A 22,346-nucleotide genomic window follows, 5' to 3' on the forward strand; every position below is an offset into this window, starting at 1 on the left:
CCTTTATGAGATGGCGAAAACTAACCCCAGCCCAAAGAGAACAGGAATTGATTTGATTTCAGTTGTTAGTATATGTTAAATTGTAGCACCATAGCACTGAGCAAATGTATTGGCCAGTTTAAAGACTTCAGAGCTCAAGGCAGTGTGGCCGCGTCTTGCCTGCTTGCTTGCTTTGCCCTCTTGTCCCTTGGGCGTGTCTAATGGACTCCTGTGTTGCTGAAGGTGGGGAAGAGCGGAAACATTCCAGCAGGGACGACCGTGGACACGAAAATCACCCACCCGACCGAGTTTGACTTCTACCTGTGTAGTCATGCTGGCATCCAGGTAAGGACAGAGGGTCCACTTTGCGCAGTCTTGGTGTCTCTGGGGTGTCGTCCACACATTCAGCAGACACTTGCAGGGCACACACCTTGTGCCAGGTGCTCCAGTGGGCACTGGGGACGTGGTGGTGAACAGCGCGGATGGGGCTGCAGGCCATCCCGAGGGGACGTCTGCGCAGGCGGTTGACCAGTGAACCGTGGAGGCTGAGAACCATCAGGTGTTGGGGATGGAGGACCCACTGGGGTGCTGTGCTGGCGCGGGGGTGGGTTCCCATTTTAGCCGAGATGAGGTCCAGGAAGAAGGAGCAATGAGTGCGAAGGCCAGGCAGCCTGGCGGGGACAAGTGGCATCCCTGTGTGCTTGGAGTTTGGCGAGCTAGATGGGGTCTGAGAGGTGACAGAGGGGCGGGGTCAGCCTTGCGTGCCCACCACACACGGGCACTGGTGTACGGGGAAGGTCACCATGTGGCATTCCTTGTCCCTCCCAGCGAAGAGACCCACAGCTTGCCAAGAGTGATTCTGAGAGAATGTTGCCACCTCAGAAGTGCCACGTCCAGCGTACCTGTTGTCAGAGCTGAGCCACCGGGATCTGCGAGGCTGTGCCCCTTGGGACAGGAGGAACTTAGCTCTGGGTGCCCGTGCCGCTTCACCACAGAGGGGCTTTTGGGTGTTTCAAGTTATAAGTGAGGACTTAAATATCCATCCCCAAGGGATTTGAACCTAAACTTGGAGGGCTTACCGTAAACTTTGTACTTCTGCCACGGGAAATACACCTGCACGTCCTTCACATCACCGTGGCTCTAGAACAGGGCTTGGCAAACTGGCCTGTGGGCCGCATCCAGCCTGCAGCCTGTCGGGGTGCAGCCTTAGGGCTGAGTGGTGTTTACATTTTTAAAGGTTGTTAAAAAGGAAGAAGAGGAACGTGGCTCAGAGAGGACGGAGGCTTCCGCAATGTTTCCCGGGCACGTCTGTCCCCGTGATGGCTTCCGTGTCGGGCGGGCGCTTTTTCTGTACAGGCCACCCCGGCTTCCATCACAGTCTGTCTTTCCTGGCTTCCCTCCTGGTGGGTGGACCCCTCGCCCCCCGGGGCCTCTGGTTTGTTTAAGGGATAAACCTGTCTCCCTCCATTTTCTGCGCGGGCACTTTCTAATGGGGGAAATCTCACACCGGAGACATTTAAGTGCTGTGACAAAATGGGCCTCAGGGGGTCCTGCTCTGCTGTGGTTGCCACGTCCTCGGCACACCCTCTGATACAAGATACCCCACTGCCCGCAGGCCCCCATGACAGCCACCGATTAAATGCTGAAAGGGGGCGCAGAATGTGTGCTTCATCAGAGGATAAGAGTGTCTGCCGCCCACCAGTCCCCGGGAGCCTGAACACAGACAGAGAGTCAGGAAGGGCCTGCTGGCTGGCTTGGGTTGAGTGGCAGGGAAGGCGGGTGGGGAGAAGCCAGAGGAAGGCCCTTCCCTCAAGCGCGCTCCGAGCTGACCGGTCATGGGTGCCCCGGCGAGCTGTGCAGCGGCCGTGCCAGCACCCGAGCCCCAGCGGGCACTCCGCCTGGGGCATGGGCCAGGCGACCAACCCCACCTCCTTCAGTTTTGAAAGATTCCAAACTGCATACACTGCACAAAATAAATATATGTTCAAACTCCCATTTTAAAGGCGTTAATGTGTAACTTATTAGAGATTTCTTCTTGCCTTTACAAATAAAGCATTGTAGAAAACCTAGTATATACAAATGACATTATCCTCCAAACAACCATTTCTGTATTATATCTTTCCTGTGAGTTTTCTCTACACAAGTAAATGTGTGTATAGTCTGTTATTTTACCAGTAGGGGGTCATAGAATATGTGGCTCTGATGCCTGTTTATAATGATACATAATAGGATAATATAAATACCTTCTTGTCACTGAACGTCCTCCCACTGTATCCTCTGTGAAGGATTCTCCTGTGGGGTGGAAGCACAGCTTCTCTTGGCAGCACCCTTTTGCAGGTGAGTTCTGGACTTCTCTCTTGCATGTTTACCTCTCTGACCCTCTGATCTGCTTTTAGGGAACAAGCAGGCCTTCCCACTATCACGTGCTTTGGGATGACAATCGTTTCTCTTCCGATGAGCTGCAGATTCTCACCTACCAGCTGTGTCACACCTACGTGCGCTGCACGCGCTCCGTGTCCATCCCAGCGCCAGCATACTATGCTCACCTGGTGGCCTTCCGGGCCAGGTACCACCTGGTGGATAAAGAACATGATAGGTGAGTGGCATGCCTTTCCTGGCTGGGGTCGTTTCTGCAACAGGCTTTGGCAGCTGCTTTTCTGGAATGGGAAGCAGTGGGGTCCCAGTGGCTGGAGCCGACCCTGACACAGACACCCAAAAGCTAGCATCTTCGCCGCCATTTGTTAGCTGTGTGGCTGCCTCCCCAGATGGCTGGTGCGTGGTCCTAACTTAGCTATCAGTGTGCTGCCTCATGGTGCGTTAAAGGCTGCGCTCTCTCTCTCTCTCTCCTCTCTCTGTCTCTCTCTGTCTCTCTCTCTCTCTCTCTCTCTCTCTCTGTCCCCCATCCCCACAGTGCTGAAGGAAGCCATACCTCCGGGCAGAGTAACGGACGAGACCACCAGGCGTTGGCAAAGGCAGTCCAGGTCCATCAGGACACGCTGCGCACCATGTACTTTGCTTGACATGTTTTAGTGTTTACGATTGTGTACCGAGTTGGATTCACATGAGACCAGCTACACTCAGACCAACAAATGCCCAGCCCTTCCGTGACAGCCAGCATCGAACATGAGACGCCATTGATTTTAGTAGATTCTCCATTTTCCAGAATGCCTTCCGTCCCAGATTTCAAACTTGGATTTTGAACTGCAGACCTGTATGAGACCCCATTGTCGTAGGAAATATGGTTTGCCAAAATCTTATAAGCTGCTTATTAAAATAGAGTCCCGTGTTTCCTAAAAATCTCCTAAAACCAGTCTATGAACTCAGGGCTTTAAAACATTTTTAATTTATTTGGTCGTTCAATTTACTTGTTTTTAACATATGATTCTATATGAAATTGATGGGCTCAAACTAGCTGTGAACGTTCTGTGAGAGTGAAAGCAACATAAAACACATTGTGGTTTTAAAGCCTTGAACATTCTGATGCTGTCACTAAAGTTTATTTCAGAGTGACACCTGTGTGCTCCTGACCTGGCTCCCACCAGCTGTCCGGGATCCGAGGGCAGGGGCCAGGCGAGGCGCCCTGGTGTCTCTCGTTCTGCCACTGCCCGCCTTTCACTCAGCCCGAAGGAAGGAGGGGTGGCAGAAGGTGGGCCGTGTGTGTTTACAACATTTATAGGTCCAGAGGGATTGGCAGACAAGTGCCATTTTAATAAAAATTTATTTAAAAAAAGAAAAAAGACAATATGCCGACAGTCTAATCATAAGATTTGTCCTATAGGACTGTGACATTTATTTTCCAAAGTTTCTAAAGAATACGGGTCTGTGGTGATAAATACAGTACAATCCTTTTTCACTGTTATGTCTTTAATGTAAGAGAAAAATATATATATCTGGTTTGCAGTATTAATGTGATAGATAGATGCTGTTTTTCATTTTACTGACTACGGGGTGCTTCTTGTGATCTGTTTAGCATATCAAGAGTGTTTTGGAGCCTGGAGCCTGGACCACCCTTGTGGTTTCTCAGTGCTTAAGTACAGGAGTATGCAATTGACTCAGTGTGCCCGCGGCCCACCCCCTCGTGTAGACCGCGCAGCCTGGACCCTCAGGAGGACCGAGTGTGCTCCCAGCGGTCACTCCCCCTCCCCGCCTCATCCCCGTGTGTCGCTCAGCCAATTAAGCACAAATGGAATGTATGTATCCTTCCACTCCTGGGAACGAGTCTGCGTATCAGCGTGCACTTCTCTCTGCGTGTGGTTTGTTAGACAAGCGTCATAGGATCTATGCACTGAAACACAGAGAAGGCTGTCGGTGGTGGCGCTCTGCGGGATGCGAGGCCAGCGTTCCGCGAAGGAGCCCAGCCCTCGGGAGGATGGCTGATGGCGAAGCCAGCAGGAGAGGCAGACCCTTCTGCTAGGATTTGCGCTCTGGGCCCCGGACGTGGGTTTGCCAGTCTAGAATCCATTGCACTAAGAATGATGCCGTGGACAGCTCGACAGGGGTAACAGCAGAGAGCTCCGTTTGTGCTAAATGGGCTTTTTGTCCTTGTAGGCGGTTTTCTAAGAATCAAATCCACATTCAGTACAGAGATTCTAGGAAGGAGATGAACCTTTCCCTAGTGCTGCTTCGTGCTCTGTAGGTTTCCTCTGGCCCTGCTGATGGCCCTCCCATCCCGGCCTGACATTTACCTCTGGCGCTGTGGTGGGGTGAGGGTCCCGACCAGGGTGCCTCGTGCCGGGGTAAGCGCCCGCCTCGGTCTTGTGTGAGGGCTCCGCGGGGGCGGGCAAGCGCTGTCATGGACACTCGGCCTGGATTTTGGCGGCAACGACAAAGGGGTGACTATTATTTGTGACAATATATACTCAAGAGTGGTGTGTGTGTGTGTGTGCGTGTGCGCGCGCGCGTGTGTGCATGTGGGTGTCTTATTAATGGCATTAGTCTCTTCTTGCTGTATCTTTTTTTTTTTTTTTTTTTTTGTCTTTTTAAATGACAGAAGCCTCTGCTCTAAGAAATGTTGCAATTCCCTGTCATTTTATTAGCAAGTGGCACTTTCTCCTATTCAGAAGGATACCAGTACACTCTTGGCTCAAGTTACCGGGAGCATTCAAGCTAAGGAGGGAATCTTTTCACTAATACACTTTTAAAATCTGAACTTAGGTTAGTTTTCAGTCATTTTTAGAATCATCTAGAACCGTGTGTCTCGAAGGTATGTTTCTACCACTTGCAACGGTATCTCGGTGGTCGGGGCATTGGCCGTAAAAACGCTGTGACTCCTGTGCTCGCTGCGGCCTCCGGGGTGGCGGCTGGCATCTGCGTTTTACACCATCAGCTGGGGGCCCAGGGCTGCCTGGGGTCTGAGAACCTCTGATCTAGAACCTTCTGGAGAGCGTGCTCCCCCAAGCACTCAGGGCCCGGCAGGGAGGGGCTCTCCAGCAGTGCAGGGAAACGTGTTCTAAGCGGATACACTGGGCAGGTCACAGGCTGGCAGAAAATGAGACCTAAATCTTTAAAAAATCGTTTTGAAGGAAAAGTTTTTCTTTCTAGAGGGCCAAAGTACTTTGAGAAAGGTACTTGTTACAGCCCTGTGCTTGTTTTATAAAACTTTTACTACTCAAAAGCATTCATAAACCAAACGTCTCCAGCTGGGTTAGCTGCATACCTTTGTACATGTCTGATGGTTCAGAATTCAAATGGCTGTAGTTACAATTTCTCAGGTAAAGAACCGTTTTCCCAAATTTCTACCAATCCCCCCCATTATTAGGATAAATTTTGAGACAGCGTAAAACCTCAAGGTGCAGTAGAATAAGTCCAAGCCCTGTTCACGTGGAAGCCAAGAGGGGCCCTGCCCGTTCTGTGTGGGGCCCTGCCCGTTCTGTGTGGGTCACTCCCGCCCAGGGCAACCTCGTGGCCGCCCGAGAGGGGCTCCGGGCACCTCCGGCCTCTGCCTGCATTTGACAGGTTTCCTGAGGCCTGTGCGGGGCTGTGCAAATTGCAGAGGTGTCCACTCGCCGCCGGCTTTGCCCAACCCCACTAAGTAAGGTGTGCCTTGCTTTAAGCAAACTGAATGTGAAAATTATGAAGTAGAAATCTGGATTCATTTCAAAGAAAAATTGGGATTTATCTCATCTCTTCAGAAGAGGTCTCCCAATTAGATCCTTATCCTGGTACTCTTCCTAGTATATTTTAAAATATTCACAGTAAGAAAAGTTAACATATTCCCATCCCTTCACCACTTCCTATTACGTTTGACAAGCTCTCACCCTAATAGCTAAGTGATGAAAGAAAGCCGGGGGAGCTGCTTCAAGTCGCCGTTTTGTAGGAGAGCCCTTTGGCCCTGCTGAGATTCCATCCTGCTGTTTGTGTACTTATTATAATAAGCTCAGATGTTCCTAGTTCAGATAAATGTTGTAAAACTGGGCATACCTATACTTTTAGAAAGGGATTGTTTTATTTTGGTTTTGGTTTTCTGTTTTGAGAAGACTTCACATATACACTTGATAACTACATTTTAGGGTCTGCTTTTTCTTTTCAAGATTGTGTTGCTTTTTGGTAGTGTTCTCACACTCCCGTGCATGAATGTTTGCACTCTAGAACCACGAGCGATCCCTGGCCACTGCGCTGGCTTCCCCAGGAGGGACTTGTTGGAAGTGGAGTGATTTCCGCGCTGTGTGAGTTTGGCCGTAAGCAGTGCTGTTGTGATGTTTACCCCAGCGTGTGCTCATTAGAAGAGACAGTTTAAGTTCAATTCCTACAGCAGGGTTGTGGGCGGGTGGGTATCGATGTTATATTGTATGTTATTTTTATTGTTGTTAAATGCAAATGTTGCTATTTATTTTTTCCTTTCTGCTCTGGTTTGATTTGGCTGATATGGATATTCCAGTGCATGTGGTACCTGATGAATATGATAGAAATTATTTTCCCCCACTTTTATAAATTACCGAATGTTTACCTTCAAGTTTGCTGGATGATTTATTTTTGAAAGCCACAAATGTAATTTTTCTGGATGAATTGTTTTTCTTATATATGCAGCAATGTAATTTAACATTGATCTGCAGGGTGACTTAAATTTTATTTTTACAAGGCAGTTTTTCAGTCAGATTATATATTTGATACAATATGTTAAGGGTAGACCAGCCACGCGTCGTGCGGTTGGGACACCAGACTGTCTCGAGGAGGCCTCTGGAGGCTGGGACGGCTTCTTTTGGTTGCTTGGCATCACGGAAGCACTGGGCTGTTTCACGGAGCCACCCGTCAGGATCTGGATGGAGGCCTTGAGTGGGACTTTGATCTGTTGGGCAGTTCAGAGGATTTTTCATGGGCATTTTCCTACACCTAAGGCAGTTCCATTAGGAGGCGCTTTCGAAGTTGACATAATCCAGACAGTGGACAATCCCAGTGGCCCAGACAAGCCATAGAAATTTCCCCGTGACCTCTCTTTGACTCATCTCTCACGCTCATGAGAAAAGGAATGTACGATGAATAGAAACTTCCTCAGTGTTCATACGCCTCACTTTCAGAATGCAAATACTTTGTATTTTAAGCCCTCCCCCAAAGTAACCAAGAATATTCTCTCTGGCTGCCGTGCCAGCAGTTTCGGCTGCTGTGACGTTTCTCAGTGTAGACACAGTGCACGTGTGACTTCATAATAGGGCTGTCCGTGTTACACACACATGCTGACTTTTTTGGTAAGGAAAATTTTCAACTCGAAATAATTGCACTGATTTTTTGACAGCTTCCTTTTTATTATGTCCAACTTTGCATCTGCTGTACTTGTTTGAAATGATTGTAAATAGATTTAGGATAGCAGAAATGATGTAATACAATGCGTTGCTTTGTTTTAGTGATCCTGCCACGTTTTTCAGTATTATGTGTTAGCGCCGTGTGGGCTGGCCGCTGCCCTTCGCCCTCTACAGCCATGTGTGTGTGTGTGTGTGTGTTGACCATTCATGAAGGACAGATTAGCCTCGTTGCTGTCTTTTTCTGGAAGGAAGTTTGCAGTGTATTGGAAGAAGAGTGTGCTCTCTCCTTGCGGTCTGAGGTTTAATTCTAAGAGGATTAATTGTAAATCCTTTGAATACTTCTGGTCTGTTTAATTCCTCGTTATTTGCCATGACTCCCTAAAGCATTTGCTGCTAGCTCCCTCCAGCATTTGACAGCTTGGATAGGAAGCATCTGAACGGCCAATGTTACTAGAGAGTCAGGGCCTCCCTTGCTTCTCTTTGGTCACCCGTCATTTTAGAGCCATGAGGTCGCTGTTCTGTCAAAACTGTCATTTGTGGCTTAACCCATAGATGCCGGGCAGACCTGAGACGCAGTGCTGTTCCTTTAGGCCTCGTGATTTGGCCAGATGAGAAGTACGTGCTCCAGCCCACAGTGTGTAATTCTGTTTGTGATCAGGCTACACAGTATCAGACACACAAAGGAGCTTTTAAACCCAAACCAGTCATCTGAGTGTGTGTTAATGTCATGTTGATGCCATCTCGGTGCCCTCACTTAGTGCTTTTTTGGATGTTTTGCCATTTTATTGTCTAAAGTGAATGTATTGGCTTAGCCATATCACTACAGAAGGTGGTTTCTAATACCTTTTAGTTTAAAAATGAATAAATAAACGCAGATAAAGGCTACCTCTGAATTCTTAATAGATTCATGTTTGCTTTTAAGTGTAGCTATCCACACTGAAAATAGCCAAAATGTTGCCTGAATCAACTGAATTGTGAACATCTCTCTGTTCAGTTCTGGCTTGAAAATTTGTGTGCCATACTGTGACCCACGGGCAGTCCCCTCCTCCCTCTCTGGGTGTCCGGGGTGGACCAGGGACTCCTCAGGGCTGCCCGGCTCCGAGATGTTAGGACTCTCAGTGGCCAGCAGGAAGGAAACGCAAGGGCCTTTCTGCACCATCCTCAGGTGCAGGGCCGTGTGTGGCGGGACCTGGAAGCGACCCACTGTCCTGGCTTTTTTCACTTTCCTATTTGACATAAGAAAGCACTTTTTTTTCCTGCTTTACTTATGAATGGGTTGAAAGTGTCTCCTTCTACTCTCTTCTCCCTTTTTGTACGCTCTGTAAGATCACAAAGGTGCTTAAACACCGACTCTCATGCAAATAGTACTTCAGTAGCTGCATGGTTTCAAAATGCAGTGCAGATGTCATTGACCTTTGACTTGGGAACCTTGAGTTACTATCACTCTATACTTCAAAGTGAGCTAAGGTTTGAAAGCAAAATGTTCTGTTCAAATCCAAGGCCCTTTGTTTGAAAGGAGCACAGGGTCCAGGGCGGCAGCATCTTGAATTAGGGGTTCCTGCTGCTGGCGCCCTGGACCAGGATGCCAGCCTGCGGGGAGGCTGGCCTGGGAGAGCTCGGCATCACGTGTCATGAACCACTTTGCTGTCAGAAATCTCGTCTGCCCACACACTGCTGTGGGTTGATCAGTGTCGCCCCCCTGCTCCTTCGCGTCTTTTCTTTAGGTTCCTCGTGTTCTCCCGTCTTCAGAAGGTGAGCATTTGCTCCAGATCACTTGCACTGGTTTGCTCCTAAGTTCTGGAGGGACAGTTGGGCGCTGTTGCGGTTGCAGGCGTCTGGGTGTGAGGAGGCGGCTCCGCTCTCTTCTGGACGCTCATCAGACCTTGACTTTGGCCCAGAGAGGTTCCAGGTGCACCATTACGAGGAAGTCCTTGCCTTCAACGCTGCATGCTGCGCTTTAATTCCGAAAGCGCCAAGTGTCCTTTGCAGTCTAAGAATGTGTAATTCTGCAGTCGCGCTGTCCTATAGACACAGACCACCCTAAGAAGCGTGGACATTGGGGAGTGTCCGCCACGTCTGCTGACCTGCTTCTGGGGCTGCTGGGCTCTGAAGTGGCCTCGTTTTCAGCCAGAAACCCATACAGGGTTTTTCAGGGGCCGCTGCGCAGCGGCCGGCTCCTCCCTTTAGTGATGTCAGCCGTTGACTCAGATCTCCCACCTGCTTTCTGCACTCATGTCCCCAGCGTCCTGACGTGGGCCTCCCCCGGCATCTTTGCGTTCATGAAAGATCATTAAAGATGAGGGAACTGAAGATTACTGGTGCTCTTGTTAACACTTTTCTGTCTTATTGGTTAATGTGAAAAATTCAGGTGTGATAGATCTTTAAACGCCCTTGGTGGCGTGACTGTAGGCTTGGATCCTCACCTCACCCCCCTTCTTTAGGCGGTTGGAGGAGGCTGAATTATCTCCTAGTTACAACTTCCTTGGCCTCAAGTAGTTCAGAGTTAAAGCTACAACACCAAATATTGACTCCCCACCCCCACCCCCAAGTGTCTCCAGGAGCTTGATGTTCAGGCCAACCTCATTCGGTACTTCTGGAATCTTCAAGGTCCTCAGAACCATGAGTTGATGCTAGGAATGTGCCCCCTCACCGCCCACCACCACCGACCAGGCTGGGGGGTGCGATGCGGATGGGCTGCCCGGCCCCGCTGGACGGAACTGGGGGGCCCAGGGCTCCTCTGGACTCTGGACTCTGGAGATGCTGGGAACGATGCTGGGGGGTGGGAGAGGGCAGCCCCTCTGACCCAGGAGGCAGGCGGTGCCCAGGCCTCCCCTGGTCTCCAGAGGCCAGGGGTGCCAGACTGAGCGTGTTCTGGAGACCCCGTCTCAGCCTCCGTGCCTTTCAAGTCCGGTCCTCAGTGTCCTTTCGAAATCACGTTGGGGCTGCGTTGTTGGGAAGGAAGCCTGGCCCGACGCACGGTCAGTCGCTGGCCCTCTGCCTTTGAAGCCGCCTCCGCTCCTCGGCTCCTGAGCACTGTCTCCTGTGGGAAATCGCTGGGTTCTGGCCGCGTGGCTCCTCCCAGGCCCTGAGCACGTCCGTCCACAGGACCCCTCTCTTAGTCAGGTGCTGACGGTGACCACCGGCAGACCTGGGGGTTTTGTTCGCAAGGTCACTCAATGAGAATGTTGAGTGTAATGGAACTAGATTGTTTTCAAAAAGGAATTGGAATTGGAGTCGTGTCTTTGTAAAATGCGTGGGAAGTCCTCAGATGTCAGGTGCTATTTCAGTTGTTGGAGTGCCCCGCGTTGTTGTTGTTTTGTGACGTGCTGGGAAACTGCTTCCTCGGGAGTGGTGTCACCTGGAGCTGTGCACGTAGGACTTGGGTTTCGACGTCTCAAAGATGCAGGTTTTAGCTCTGACTTTTCCAAGCCAGGTATTGAGTTGAGCAGTTTTCTCGGCTGACGGTCTAGTTAAAAGCCACCCTCCTCTGTCAGTGGATGGTTTTAAGCGGGGGAAATAACCCAGTGTTACTTATTTTAAACTGTCTAGAAAAGCCTTCGAGGTGGCAGCTCTTGGCCCTTCCGTCTCCCCCTACCAGGCACCGGGGGGACTGCGGGCGGCTTTGCGGGGCCGGAACACAGCGATGATGTGGGCTCCTCTTCGAAGCCAAATAGACACGTGACTAAAATCCTGGAAGTCTGCGGTTTAGCACTGAACTGAAATTCGCCTCCTGAGTTTGATAGTGGATTTTACATGTAGTTGTTGAAGGTATAAAATCATGTTTTGTAACTGTAGCGGCAAGTGAGTTTTTACTTTTTAAAAAGTTTTAAGGGAATAATTGTAAGTTTCTGTGCAGCAAAGTGGCTAATTATTCATTAAATACAAGAATGTAGTGTCTAAATCCAGATTTTTTTCTTACCTCTGGTACACTTCAGATTACTTACCTAATATGTATTGAGGGGTTTTAACCCTGAGTTTTATCGACTTTTCTAGTTTTATTTTATTTTTATAAAATAATTGAAAAAAACAAAAATGAATTCAGAAGTTCCATAGGTAGATCTTGACCCTTCTTAATTTTCTCCCACAAAAAAAATTTTAGAAGACATTTTGAATCAAAATGTATTATGACCATTTAAAGTTTACTGTTTTCTAAGAAGCTGAGCAGCTAAAGGGCCTCATTTCAGGTGGTACTGCGCGTACTGTCTGCGGACTCGTTTACCTGTGCGGGGGGTCTACGTGACGATGTCTTGTGCTTGCAATATAGAAACCGTGCAGTGCTGTTGTGTACATTGACAGTTCCTGTATAAACTAGTATTTATATACATTGGCCTCTCTGTATAACTTTTCATTTGCTTACATGAATTGTAAAATTAAATATAAAATTATAGTACCTGCTAAATACAAATCTGAGGCTTCCTGTCCTTGTCTTTAGTTTGATACCATTCTGTGTGTTTTGAGGATGTCCAATGCTTGCATGATGGTAGGTGGTAATGCCACTTTAAATTAAGCCTTAATCAGATGTTAAATTTGTAAGTTTCACAGTATGCAAAAATATTAGGCAGAATGAGTTTAAACTGTTCAGATCAAGATGCTATATCATAATTCAACAAGTCTTTTCTCCGGACTTATAAAGGGAAACTTTCAGTGATACATACAGATCTGTCTCTCTCTCTCTCTCTCTCTCTCTCTCTCTCTCTCTCTCTCTCTCTTTCTGGTCTGGCTTGGCTGTTGCCATTGCTTGACGAAAATGGACCATTGTGCATTTCTGTGGCAGTCAGTCAAAAAGACCTGTTCTAAAAGCCTTGAGACTTTTTCAGGGTTATTTTTAAATGTTTGATTTTTTTTTTTTTCCCTCCAGTCTGAGATGTATTTATGGCTGATGGAGAGTATGATTTAGGCATAAATCTTTGCAAACCTGCTCATGTTCTAAGCTTTCTTCAGGTAGTGCCACCTGTCATTGCTTCTGCATATGATTAAATGGATTTTTGTTTTTGTAAAAGCATCTTAAATTTAGACATAAAATGGAGGGGACCCAGCTTTCTTTACAATGTGGATCTACCTCAGTTAAACAGTTGGGTGCTATTTACTAAGTCTGTCAAATTAAATTGGAAAAAGTAACAAAACAGTGAAATATAACTCCACACAAAGCTTGAAATCATAATTTCCGTTTATTTAATAATATCTATTTATTTTGTGCCTTTTGTGTTGAATCCTAATGCATTGAAAAAATCAGTATGAAATTAAATATTTTATATTGTACATGGGGAGAAAAAGCCCAATTGGCCATGGAATTTGATAGATCACCCCAGCCAACTAAACACTAACGTATACTGGAATCCCAACTGCCCTCTTGTGAAAAGAAACATAGAATTATGTCCAAGAGCAAATTTGACATTTTACAAGCAAATTCCAAACTCTTCTACGCATATATTTGTAGCTATCACTTCATTTTCTGTGCCAATGAAGGGGCGACCAAAAACAACTCACAAACACTCTTGTCATTGCTTTTTCACCACACGTGCCCTCCCGGCCTTCCTCTGGCGTATTTTATAAGTTTATTTCCTAAGCAGCGAATGGACTATTGTTGATTTCATCTCTCCCACCCTCCTGGTGTGGGTGTTGGTGACCATCGACAGAGGAAGGGAGGGCCGCTGGCCGTGGGGGGGGGGGGGGGGAGGGGAGGGGTGCTGCCTGCAGCAGCAGCCCCAGGGTTTCTGTAAGTTAGGAAAGCTTTCTGGCAGGTGAGAAAATCGGATAGATCGATGACTTTCCATGCTTTTATATTTGGCAGTTTACAAGTCTAGACTTTTCCTACTATGGCAATCTTTTTTAACTTAATTCTTTGGAGGTAACACAATATTTTGGAGTCTTAAGAATTTGATTTTATACCAATAAGAAATAAAAATTAGGGATCTTTCCTGTAGTATATAGTTTTACTATTTTAAAGAGATCTCTGAACTTTACAAGAGAACCAACATTCCTTAGTGGCATAACTTTGAAAGTTGATTTGGGAGGCTTTTCGCTTCAGGATCTCAAAAAAATTGGGATGATTCTAGTTAAATGATTTTAATTTTTAAAATTCCATCAGGTCAATACTTAAGCTATATTTTGTAAAGAGTAAATCATCCTTTAGTATGCTGCATGTAAAGATCAGCGTTGTTGCACTTTCTCAGTAATAATAAATGCCCTACAATTGGCTCACCAGTAAGCATTTTGTTTTTTACCTAACAAGAGTACTTTGGGGCAGGTGATTAAATTTATATAGGTACCTCAAGAAAAAGAACCTGAATATGCTGCATTTTGTTTCTTTAGCTTTTATACGTAGCATTTTGTTCTGCTCTTATGATTTTGTTTAGATATATGCTTTTTGGACCCCAGTAGACTGTTAAAAGAGATTTTAAAGTTACTCTTGTAGGGATACAGTATCTTTTAATTTTTTTTTTTTTTTTAACGTACTGCAATATCTGGTTCAAAGGTTGCCCACCAGGAGATTAATACTTTACCCAAATACACCTGAGAAAAAGGATACCATGTTTATAAGCAGACAATAATGTTCCCAATCCTTTCTGTTCATGCTGCTTTCTTAATTCTTTTCTCCATATCATCAAGAGGTTGGACGACTTATTTCTAAGGTCAGACTGAAACATCATAGCATCGTAACGTTTTCAACACAGACCTCACAAAAGTGCCATTGAGTAAGTAGCATGATCCTAAAGGTATTGCTGGCACTAGGCAGCCGGATCCATCTGGGCTCGGAAGAGCCGGTCTTCACACTTCTCTATTCCCCAGCACTCACCCCAAACTGAACAGACGGGGAGTGGTCTTGATTGACAAAGATTAAACTGGTGAAGAAAGCTAAAGGCTGAGACACTGAGCATCTATTGTCGTGTTTAAGCTTAGCTGGGTCCTTTAGAGTTTGTTTTACAGCTTACTAGGTTAAGTAGTTTGCACTATTTTTGCAATAAATTCATGGAAAACCTAACAGTTACTTGTTTTGTTTCTTACTGTGTGTATATAAACTAATACTAAAAAGTTTGGCATAGTGTTTTTTTCACCTCCTTACATAACCCTTAACATGCACAGAATGCTGTAAATCTGATACAATATGATGTGAATGATATTTTATAAAGTTATTTTGTATGGTGTCAATTTTGTTTTGCCTCATAGTATGTCAGCAAAAAATAAAATAAAATTCCTCGTATTTACAGCTGCCTCGCCCAAAGATCTTCTGTTTACTCACATATTTATTTGGGGACTTCCTTCCATACGGGTTAAGATTCCAGGCTTCTGAGGTGGAAGCACACCTCTGGTGATAGAAGTCTAGAGCCTTATTCCATATGTTGGGCCCCTGAGAATTTGGGGTCTGGGGATAAAAGCGTCAGGAATGAATTGAAGAACAAATGTGGTACCTAGGATGAGCTGGGTGTTCCTACTCTAGCAGCCATGAGAAAAGAAGAAGAAAAAAGCCATTCAGCTAAACCCCAGTCGAGTGCAAAGCCCTGAGCTCCATGTTGTGTGGGAATCAAAGCTGACCATATCTGGGGCTCTGGGCCTGGTGACCTCCCTCTGGGCGGTGTTTGACTTCTGTCTGTACTGAAAGAATATGTGGTATTGGGAAAGGAAAGGAGGGTTGGGTTAAGAAAACCAAAAATATAGCTGAAAATCCCTAGGATGCACACTGTTGCTAAAGCAGGCCAAAGTTTTTGTTTTGTTTTGTTTTGAAACAGCCAAAGCTATTTTCTGATTTTTACGGAAAATGTTTTTAAGAAAAGAATAGGGCTTCCCTGGTGGCGCAGTGGTTAAGAATCCGCCTGCCAACGCAGGGGACACGGGTTCAAGCCCTGGTCCGGGAAGATCCCACACGCCGCAGAGCAGCCAAGCCCGCGCGCCACAACTACTGAGCCTGCGCTCTAGAGCCCGTGAGCCACAACTGCTGAAGCCTGCGCGCCTAGAGCCCGTGCTCTGCTACAAGAGAAGCCACCACGATGAGAAGCACGCGCACCACAACGAAGAGTAGCCCCTGCTCACTGCAACTGGAGAAAGCCCGCGCGCAGCAACAAAGACCCAACGCAGCCAAAAATAAATAGAGAATAATGTGTTCATTATAGAAAATGTAAAAATTCAGATAAACATAAAGATAGAAACTGTAAATTATCTGTAATCACAACACTGAGAGGTAGTTACTCTTAGCACTCTGGTGTATTCTGTTCCAGGCTTTTTTTTTCCCCTAATAAAATCAAGATGTAGTTCTCTCTTTTTTTCTTTTCCCCTTAATGTATACAGGACCTAGTACTTCTTACTTCTTCTTGGTATCCAAAACCACAAAGCCTCTTGGTGCCCACAGGCCCTGGGACATGCTAGCTGAAACTGAAAGAATACACACAAACTGCTGAGAGACCTACAGTATCCTTACTTCGTAAATATGGCCTTACTTTGTTACATTCCCGTTATCTCACTATCATTCACTGGATGGCCAGAAGCAGTCATGATCTGACTGTGAAACCCTAAGTGTAAAAACAGAGTACGATGATGTGACGTTATGTGAATTAGGAAAAGATTTCACAAAAGAAAACAGCTCCTTGATCAGAGGATGTACAGGGATCTTTATGCTCCATAGAGGACAAGGAGCCCATCTCAGCAGGAATGGAAGGTCCGTGTAGGAAAACAGGCTATAAAGCAGAGCAAGATCAGTGTCCAGGGCCTCGACTGCCAAGTTAAGAATTGACCCCATTGACAGTGCAGAGAAAACCACACTTTTTTAAGCTCCAGTGAAGAGTGTAGTCTGGAATTTGAATCCTAGTTCCACCACTTCCTAGGTGTGCCCTGGACTAGTTCCTTAACCTGAGCTTTCATTCTCTTCTTTGTAAAATATGGATACTTTGCAAGTTGTGAAGATTAGATGAAAGTGTGCACAATGCACACAGAAGAGGCTCAGCCCCCAGTGGCTACTCCAATATCAGCTGTTTTTAACGCTTCTTAACAGGAAAAAAAAGATTAATCTTCATAAAATTGTTTTGGTAATTTGACAGCAGCATGCAAGATGGGAAGAGGAAAGAGGCTATAAAGATGGTGAGGAAACCAGTTAGGAAGCTACTGTACTAGACTAGCATGTGGTTTAAGGAGGAACTGAGAAGGATGAAAGCTCCCTACATAACTGGATCTGAAGGGCTTATGCTAGGTTAAGGATGTTTCAGCTGGTTACACACAAAAACCATTTTTCCTGGGCATTTCTTAAACAGCATCACGTTACTATAGGCAGAGGTACTGAAGGCAATGCGGCATTTGAAAGATACTGACACAGGAGATCTTTGTGACTCTGGGTTTGGTGACAAGTTTTTATATACAACAAGAAAAGCATGATCCCCAAAGGAAAAAAGTGATAAAATGGACTTCCTCAAAATTAAGAATTTCTCAAAAAAAAAATTTCTGTTCTTTGAACAATGCTGTTAAGAGAATGAAAAGACAAGCCACAGGCAGGTAGAAAATATTTGCAAATCACATAATCTAGCAAAGGACTTGTATTCAGAACATATAAAACTCTGAAACCCCAACAAAAAGAAAATAACCCCGTAAAAAGATGAGCAAAAGATTTGGACAGTTCAAAGAAAATATATAGACAGTAAACAAGCAAATGAAAAGATGTTCAACATTATTTGTCATTAGAAAAATGTAAATTAAAACCAACACCCACTAAAATGGCTAAAATTAAAACAAAAGAACCTGATACCAAGTTTTGCAGAGGATGCGGAGCAGCTGAAGCTCTGGTTCACTGCTGGTGGGAATGCAAAATAGTACAGACGCTTTAGAACACAGTTTGGTGGTTTCTGGTCAAATGAAATATGCAATTCCACTCAAGTGAAATGAAGTCGTATGGTCACACAAAACCTGTACCAAAGGCTTATAGGGCTTTATCTGTAATCATCAAAACAGGAAACAAGAAAAATTTCTGAGAGTTTTAAAAGGAAAAAGAAAAAAGAGAAAAAGAAAGAAAAAACAGGAAACAACCCAAATTGGGAATTATCCATTCACCTGTGGAATGGATAAACAAATGGTATATCCATACAGAGGAATGCTACTCGGCAATAAAAAAGAACAGACTGCTGATACCTGCAACAACATGGATGAATCTCAAATGCACTATGTGCTAAATGTAAAAGTCAGATTCAAAGGCTACTACTGTGTGAGTCCATTTATATGACGCTTTGGAGAGACGGGTGGGCAAACCATGGTCTGTGGGTCAAATGTGGCCTGCTGTGTTTCTGTATGGCCTATAAGCTAATAATGGCTTTTACATTCTGAAATGGTTGAAAAAAAGGCAAAAGATTTCATGACACATGAAAATTATATAAAATTTAAATTTCAGTGTCCAGAAATAAAGTTTTTTTGAAGTACAGCCACACTCATTCCTGTATGTGTTGACTGTGGCTGCTTTTGAACTACAACAGCAGAGTTGACTAGTTGTGACAGAGATTATGTAGCCCATAAAACTTCAAATATTTTCCACATGGCCCTTTCCAGAAAAAGTCTGCTGACTCCTCCTCTGGGGGCAGAGAATAGCTAGATCAGTGGCTGCCAAGGTAAAGGGTAGGAAGGAGTTTGACCATGAGGGAATTTGGGGGAGGTGACAGAACTGTTGTATCTTAATTGTGGTGGTGGTTACATGACACTGCATCTGTCAAAACTCAGAACTGTACACCAAAAAGTAGATTTTAAAATATTTAAAAATAAATTTTAAAAACAAGAGGGACAGAAAACAGTGATTGATTGCCTGGGGATAAGGGAAGGAACTAACTCCAAGCGTATACAGAGGAATATTTGGAGTGATGGAACTGTTCTATATATTGATTGCTTACACAACCAACAGAATGGACATTAAAGGGTGATTTTACTGGATGAAAATTCGAACTCAATTGGAAAAAAAAAGAAAAGGCAAAAGCCAAAATTTACCCTACGTGAAAAAAAATAGGGCTTATGGTTTTCTCTTGTGGACAGTAAAAACAATTACTATGGGTGTAAAGAAAGGAACAGTAAAATGAGAGAGATCTTCAATATACAAAATGCTTTATAATTTTTTAAGAAAAACGTGCTTACGCAGAGGTAGTATTTCTTACTGTATCTGATCTAATAATTTGACTTGAAATTTTTCTCCAGGAATAAAAGTGTTAGAAAGTGCTCATTTTTGGACCTCCCCGGCGGTCCGGTGGTTAAGACTCTGTGCTTCCACTGCAGGGAGCACGGGTTTGATCCCTGGTTGGGGAGCTAAGATCCCACATGCCTCACAGCGCCGCCAATAAAAAGGAAAAATAAAAAGAAGAAAGTACTCATTTTTAAATTTCACAAATGTTTCCAGATAATAAGCAGGGCATTAGAATAACAGAGGGTTCTAAAACTAGTTCCATAAAACATTTCACTATAAAAATATATACAGCTTTTAAAAAAGAAAAATTTATTTCTTTACAGTTAAAAAAAAAAATGCAGTATTTGGACATATACAAAGCCAGAAATTTTCTTCAAATACGAAAATTCAAATGTAACATACTACCCAGAGTCTACACATTTAGCTAAAACAGGATCTAGCTGTTCACAAGAACTAATTTCAAAACATACATATGTGAATTTACACAACTGATATCCAGACGTTCTTCAAAATCTATCTGTAAACTAGAAAGTTAAGCAAAGTTGTCTTTGCCTCTATAGCTTACACCTGCAGACTGGCCGTGTCTCACGGTACGCAGCCCTTTCGTGGTCCTCTCCCACTCCAGCTGCAGTGGGGGGCCTGGGGAAGAGAAGCTGCTGTCTGGGTTCCTTTCCTTTTGGCTATTTATGGCAGAGGTGCATTACGCTTGGTCTCAGCCAGGAAAGAACGTCATGTACGTGAAGTCTCTGAAGAGTGAACAGACTCACGCCTGCTCCAGAGCAAAGGTGCTGATCCGTGAGGGTCCTCTCCAGGCTCATCTCTAAAGCGCTTCTTCTTGGTTTAGGATTCCGCTTCGTCGTCATCACTCTCATCGTCGTTGTCATTCTCCTCCTCCTCCTCCTCTTCCCTCTTCTCCTTAAGTGTTTTCAGATACTTACTAGCTAAAATCTTCTTTGGTAATATATCTTAAAAACATAAAGCTAACATCAGCGATGCAAATTTCAAACGTGCTAGTTCCTGCTCTGACCGCTAACACAGGTTCCAAGACAAGTCAAAGTTCAGACTACACTTCTGAGTAAAATAGCAGGAAACCAGCACTGCCTCTGGACGAAGGCTCAACACCCCTATCTACTCCAGTGGCTGCAAACCACACTCCGCTCTGTGCTGGTACCCACTAGGAGCAGCCCTGCCCGACCCACCTGACACAGCGGCTGGCCCCAAGGATCACCGGAAGCCCTTTTTTAGCGTTGGCGCACACAGCCTGTTCCACAGCAGCCACTATGGGTTTCTGCTTCCCCAGCCAAGTAAGGACGAGCCTGAGGGGGTGGGCTGCGCAGACAGCCCCGTGCAGGTGCCAACTTAACTCCTGCTCTAGGTGAACTGCATGACAAACATGCTCCAGTCAACAAAACTAAAACTCTCGCCCCACGCCAGGTAAACTCTGACACCTGGAGAAAGCAGCCAAAATGTCATCTTCAGTGAAAGCAGAAAAAGAGCAGGGAAAAAGCTGTTTTTTAACCAGAATGTTTCAAAGGCTAAGTACCTGCAAGAAACTGAAACGTTTCCGATTCCTCTGCGGTATCTGATAAATCACTGTAAGTGAGTGCTTTCTTTTCTTTTCCACTGCCATGTCTGTAGGAATAGGTGGCGAGATATTGAACAAAGAGTTCCTAAAACAAAATGAAAAAGTTAAGATGAAAGGTGTGCTTTGAAAATTTACCACAGACCTTACTTTTTAATTACATTAAGTTTAGATGATTTCCGATTATCTTGGTTCATCGAACTGCAGAAAATCACTGGAGAAAGGAGAAATACGAGGTCGGAAAGAAAGCAAGGCTGAATTAAAACTGGCAGGGCAGCAGGAATTTCCCGAAAGTTTATTTTAGATTTCTAACTTACGAAAAATATTTAAAAGCCATACAACAAGGAATCGTGTTTGTTTAATGCCCAATCTCTACAGTTAGAAAGGGGGGCAAGAGACCATCCAAAAATTCTATGCCAGGAACAGACTTTTAGTACTGTATTTGACTACACTGTGTCTAAGGTGGTCCACCTACAACTGTAACAGTCACTAGCTTGAAGGTAAAAAATGGTCACTTTGCCATTCTGCCCGGACACCCTTCCAAGGGCAGCCCACCTGAGCTGAGCCCCTCTCTCAGTTTTACTTTAACTCCATCTAAGTTAGTCAAGAAGGGATTAAAAGAAGTGCCTGCAAAACTCTTAATTCCTTAAGACCTACAGAACGAAACTGTACAGCTATCCCAAGACCATGTGATTCCCCCCCCTCCCTTAGCTCTGACCAACGCACCGCACCGGACACCGTCTACCGAACTAGCCGGCCTGGGAAACAGACTCGAAGGGAAGTTAAAGCAAGTGAGACTCTGCAGCAGAAACCCGGCCCAGGGTAAGAACAGGAAGGTCTGGCCTACCTAGACCAAATTAAGAGACAAAATCATCTATCTGGACCTAGGAGGGGGCTAAAACTGAGGTCCCCGAAATTACTTCAATTCTGGCCCAGGAAACTGGGAGAGGGTGGGCGAGCGGCTGTGCCGGGCCGTACCTCCTGAGGGAGCCGCCGGCCCTCTCAATGAACCGTTTGAGGAGCTGGGGCCCAAAGCCGCGAAACAGGCCGGAAGCGACAAAAAGAGACGCTTTGGGGCCCGGAGTACGGTGACTCTGGAGGAGGAGGAAGAGACACCAAAGAAGGCCCGCGCGTCTCCTCGCCACCGCCCAGGCCAAACCCGCGCGAGGAAGGGCGGGAGCGGAGTGGGCGTGGCGACCAGCGCGCGAGGGAGGGCGGGAGCGGAGTGGGCGGGGAGACGGGCGCGCGAGGGAGGGCGGGAGCGGAGTGGGCGGGGAGACGGGCGCGCGAGGCGCCGGATGGGCGGGGCGAAGAGCGCGCGGGGGAGCTGGGGCGCGCGCGCGGCGTGGGAGGGGAGTGAGGCGGCTCTCAAAAGGACGCGCGCGCGCACGCGAAGGGGACCGGGCAGCTCGGCGGGGCCCGGCGGGGCGCGATGGTTCCGGGTGGTCCCCACCGCCGCCCCACGCTCCTCACTCCTCCCCGCGCTGCCCGCCTCACCGTGGCCTTGGCTGTGAGCACCAGCGCCTCCTGGTTGATGCTGGACACCTCGGGGGAGCTCTTCATGATGACCCGGATGCGGGACAGGGGCAGCGACACCAGCCGCTGCTCCCCGCACTTCTCCTTGCCCACGACCACGTCCGCCATCTCTGCGCCCCGCCCCCGCGGCGGCAGCCCCTACCCGCCGCGAGGTGGCCGGCCTACACGGTCGGTGCGGGAGCGGCGTCCCGCTGCCCCGTGGGAGTTGTAGTGCCGGGAGGCGCGGCCGCGGGACGGACTACAAGCCCCGTGATGCCGCGCGCCCCCGAGGCTGCGCAGACGGAGCAGAAGGGCGGCCAGCAGGTTCGGCGGGGCGGGAGTGGGGGGGACCGTGGGTGGGGGTTCTACCTGTGTGATGCTGAGAAGTACCATGAAG

At 46.6% G+C, this 22,346-nt stretch overlaps 3 protein-coding genes across 6 annotated transcripts in view; 2 read left to right on the forward strand and 1 right to left on the reverse strand.

Moving 5' to 3' along the window:
- Positions 1-12,120, forward strand: part of AGO2 (argonaute RISC catalytic component 2) — a 107,047-nt gene extending 94,927 nt beyond the window's left edge. The window contains exons 17-19 of one of the 4 annotated variants that reach the window (XM_059901775.1): positions 223-324; positions 2,445-2,575; positions 2,891-12,120. In XM_059901775.1, the coding sequence (XP_059757758.1) occupies positions 223-324; positions 2,445-2,575; positions 2,891-2,999 (342 nt within the window). In that variant the 3' untranslated portion in view covers positions 3,000-12,120. The other 3 variants (XM_059901774.1, XM_059901776.1, XM_059901773.1) reach the window with 3 other exon arrangements.
- Positions 1-22,346, forward strand: part of TRAPPC9 (trafficking protein particle complex subunit 9) — a 670,396-nt gene that overhangs the window by 94,831 nt on the left and 553,219 nt on the right. The gene's annotated exons all lie outside the window — the stretch shown is intronic.
- Positions 19,030-22,182, reverse strand: CHRAC1 (chromatin accessibility complex subunit 1). Its single transcript, XM_059901488.1, has 3 exons — positions 21,932-22,182; positions 20,396-20,522; positions 19,030-19,817 (listed from the first exon to the last, which is right to left on the reverse strand). Exons 1-3 carry the CDS (start codon positions 22,076-22,078, stop codon positions 19,693-19,695), a joined length of 399 nt encoding a protein of 132 aa, XP_059757471.1. The 5' UTR covers positions 22,079-22,182; the 3' UTR covers positions 19,030-19,692.

Source organism: Balaenoptera ricei, chromosome 17, assembly GCF_028023285.1.
Source record: "Balaenoptera ricei isolate mBalRic1 chromosome 17, mBalRic1.hap2, whole genome shotgun sequence".
NCBI lineage: Eukaryota > Metazoa > Chordata > Mammalia > Artiodactyla > Balaenopteridae > Balaenoptera > Balaenoptera ricei.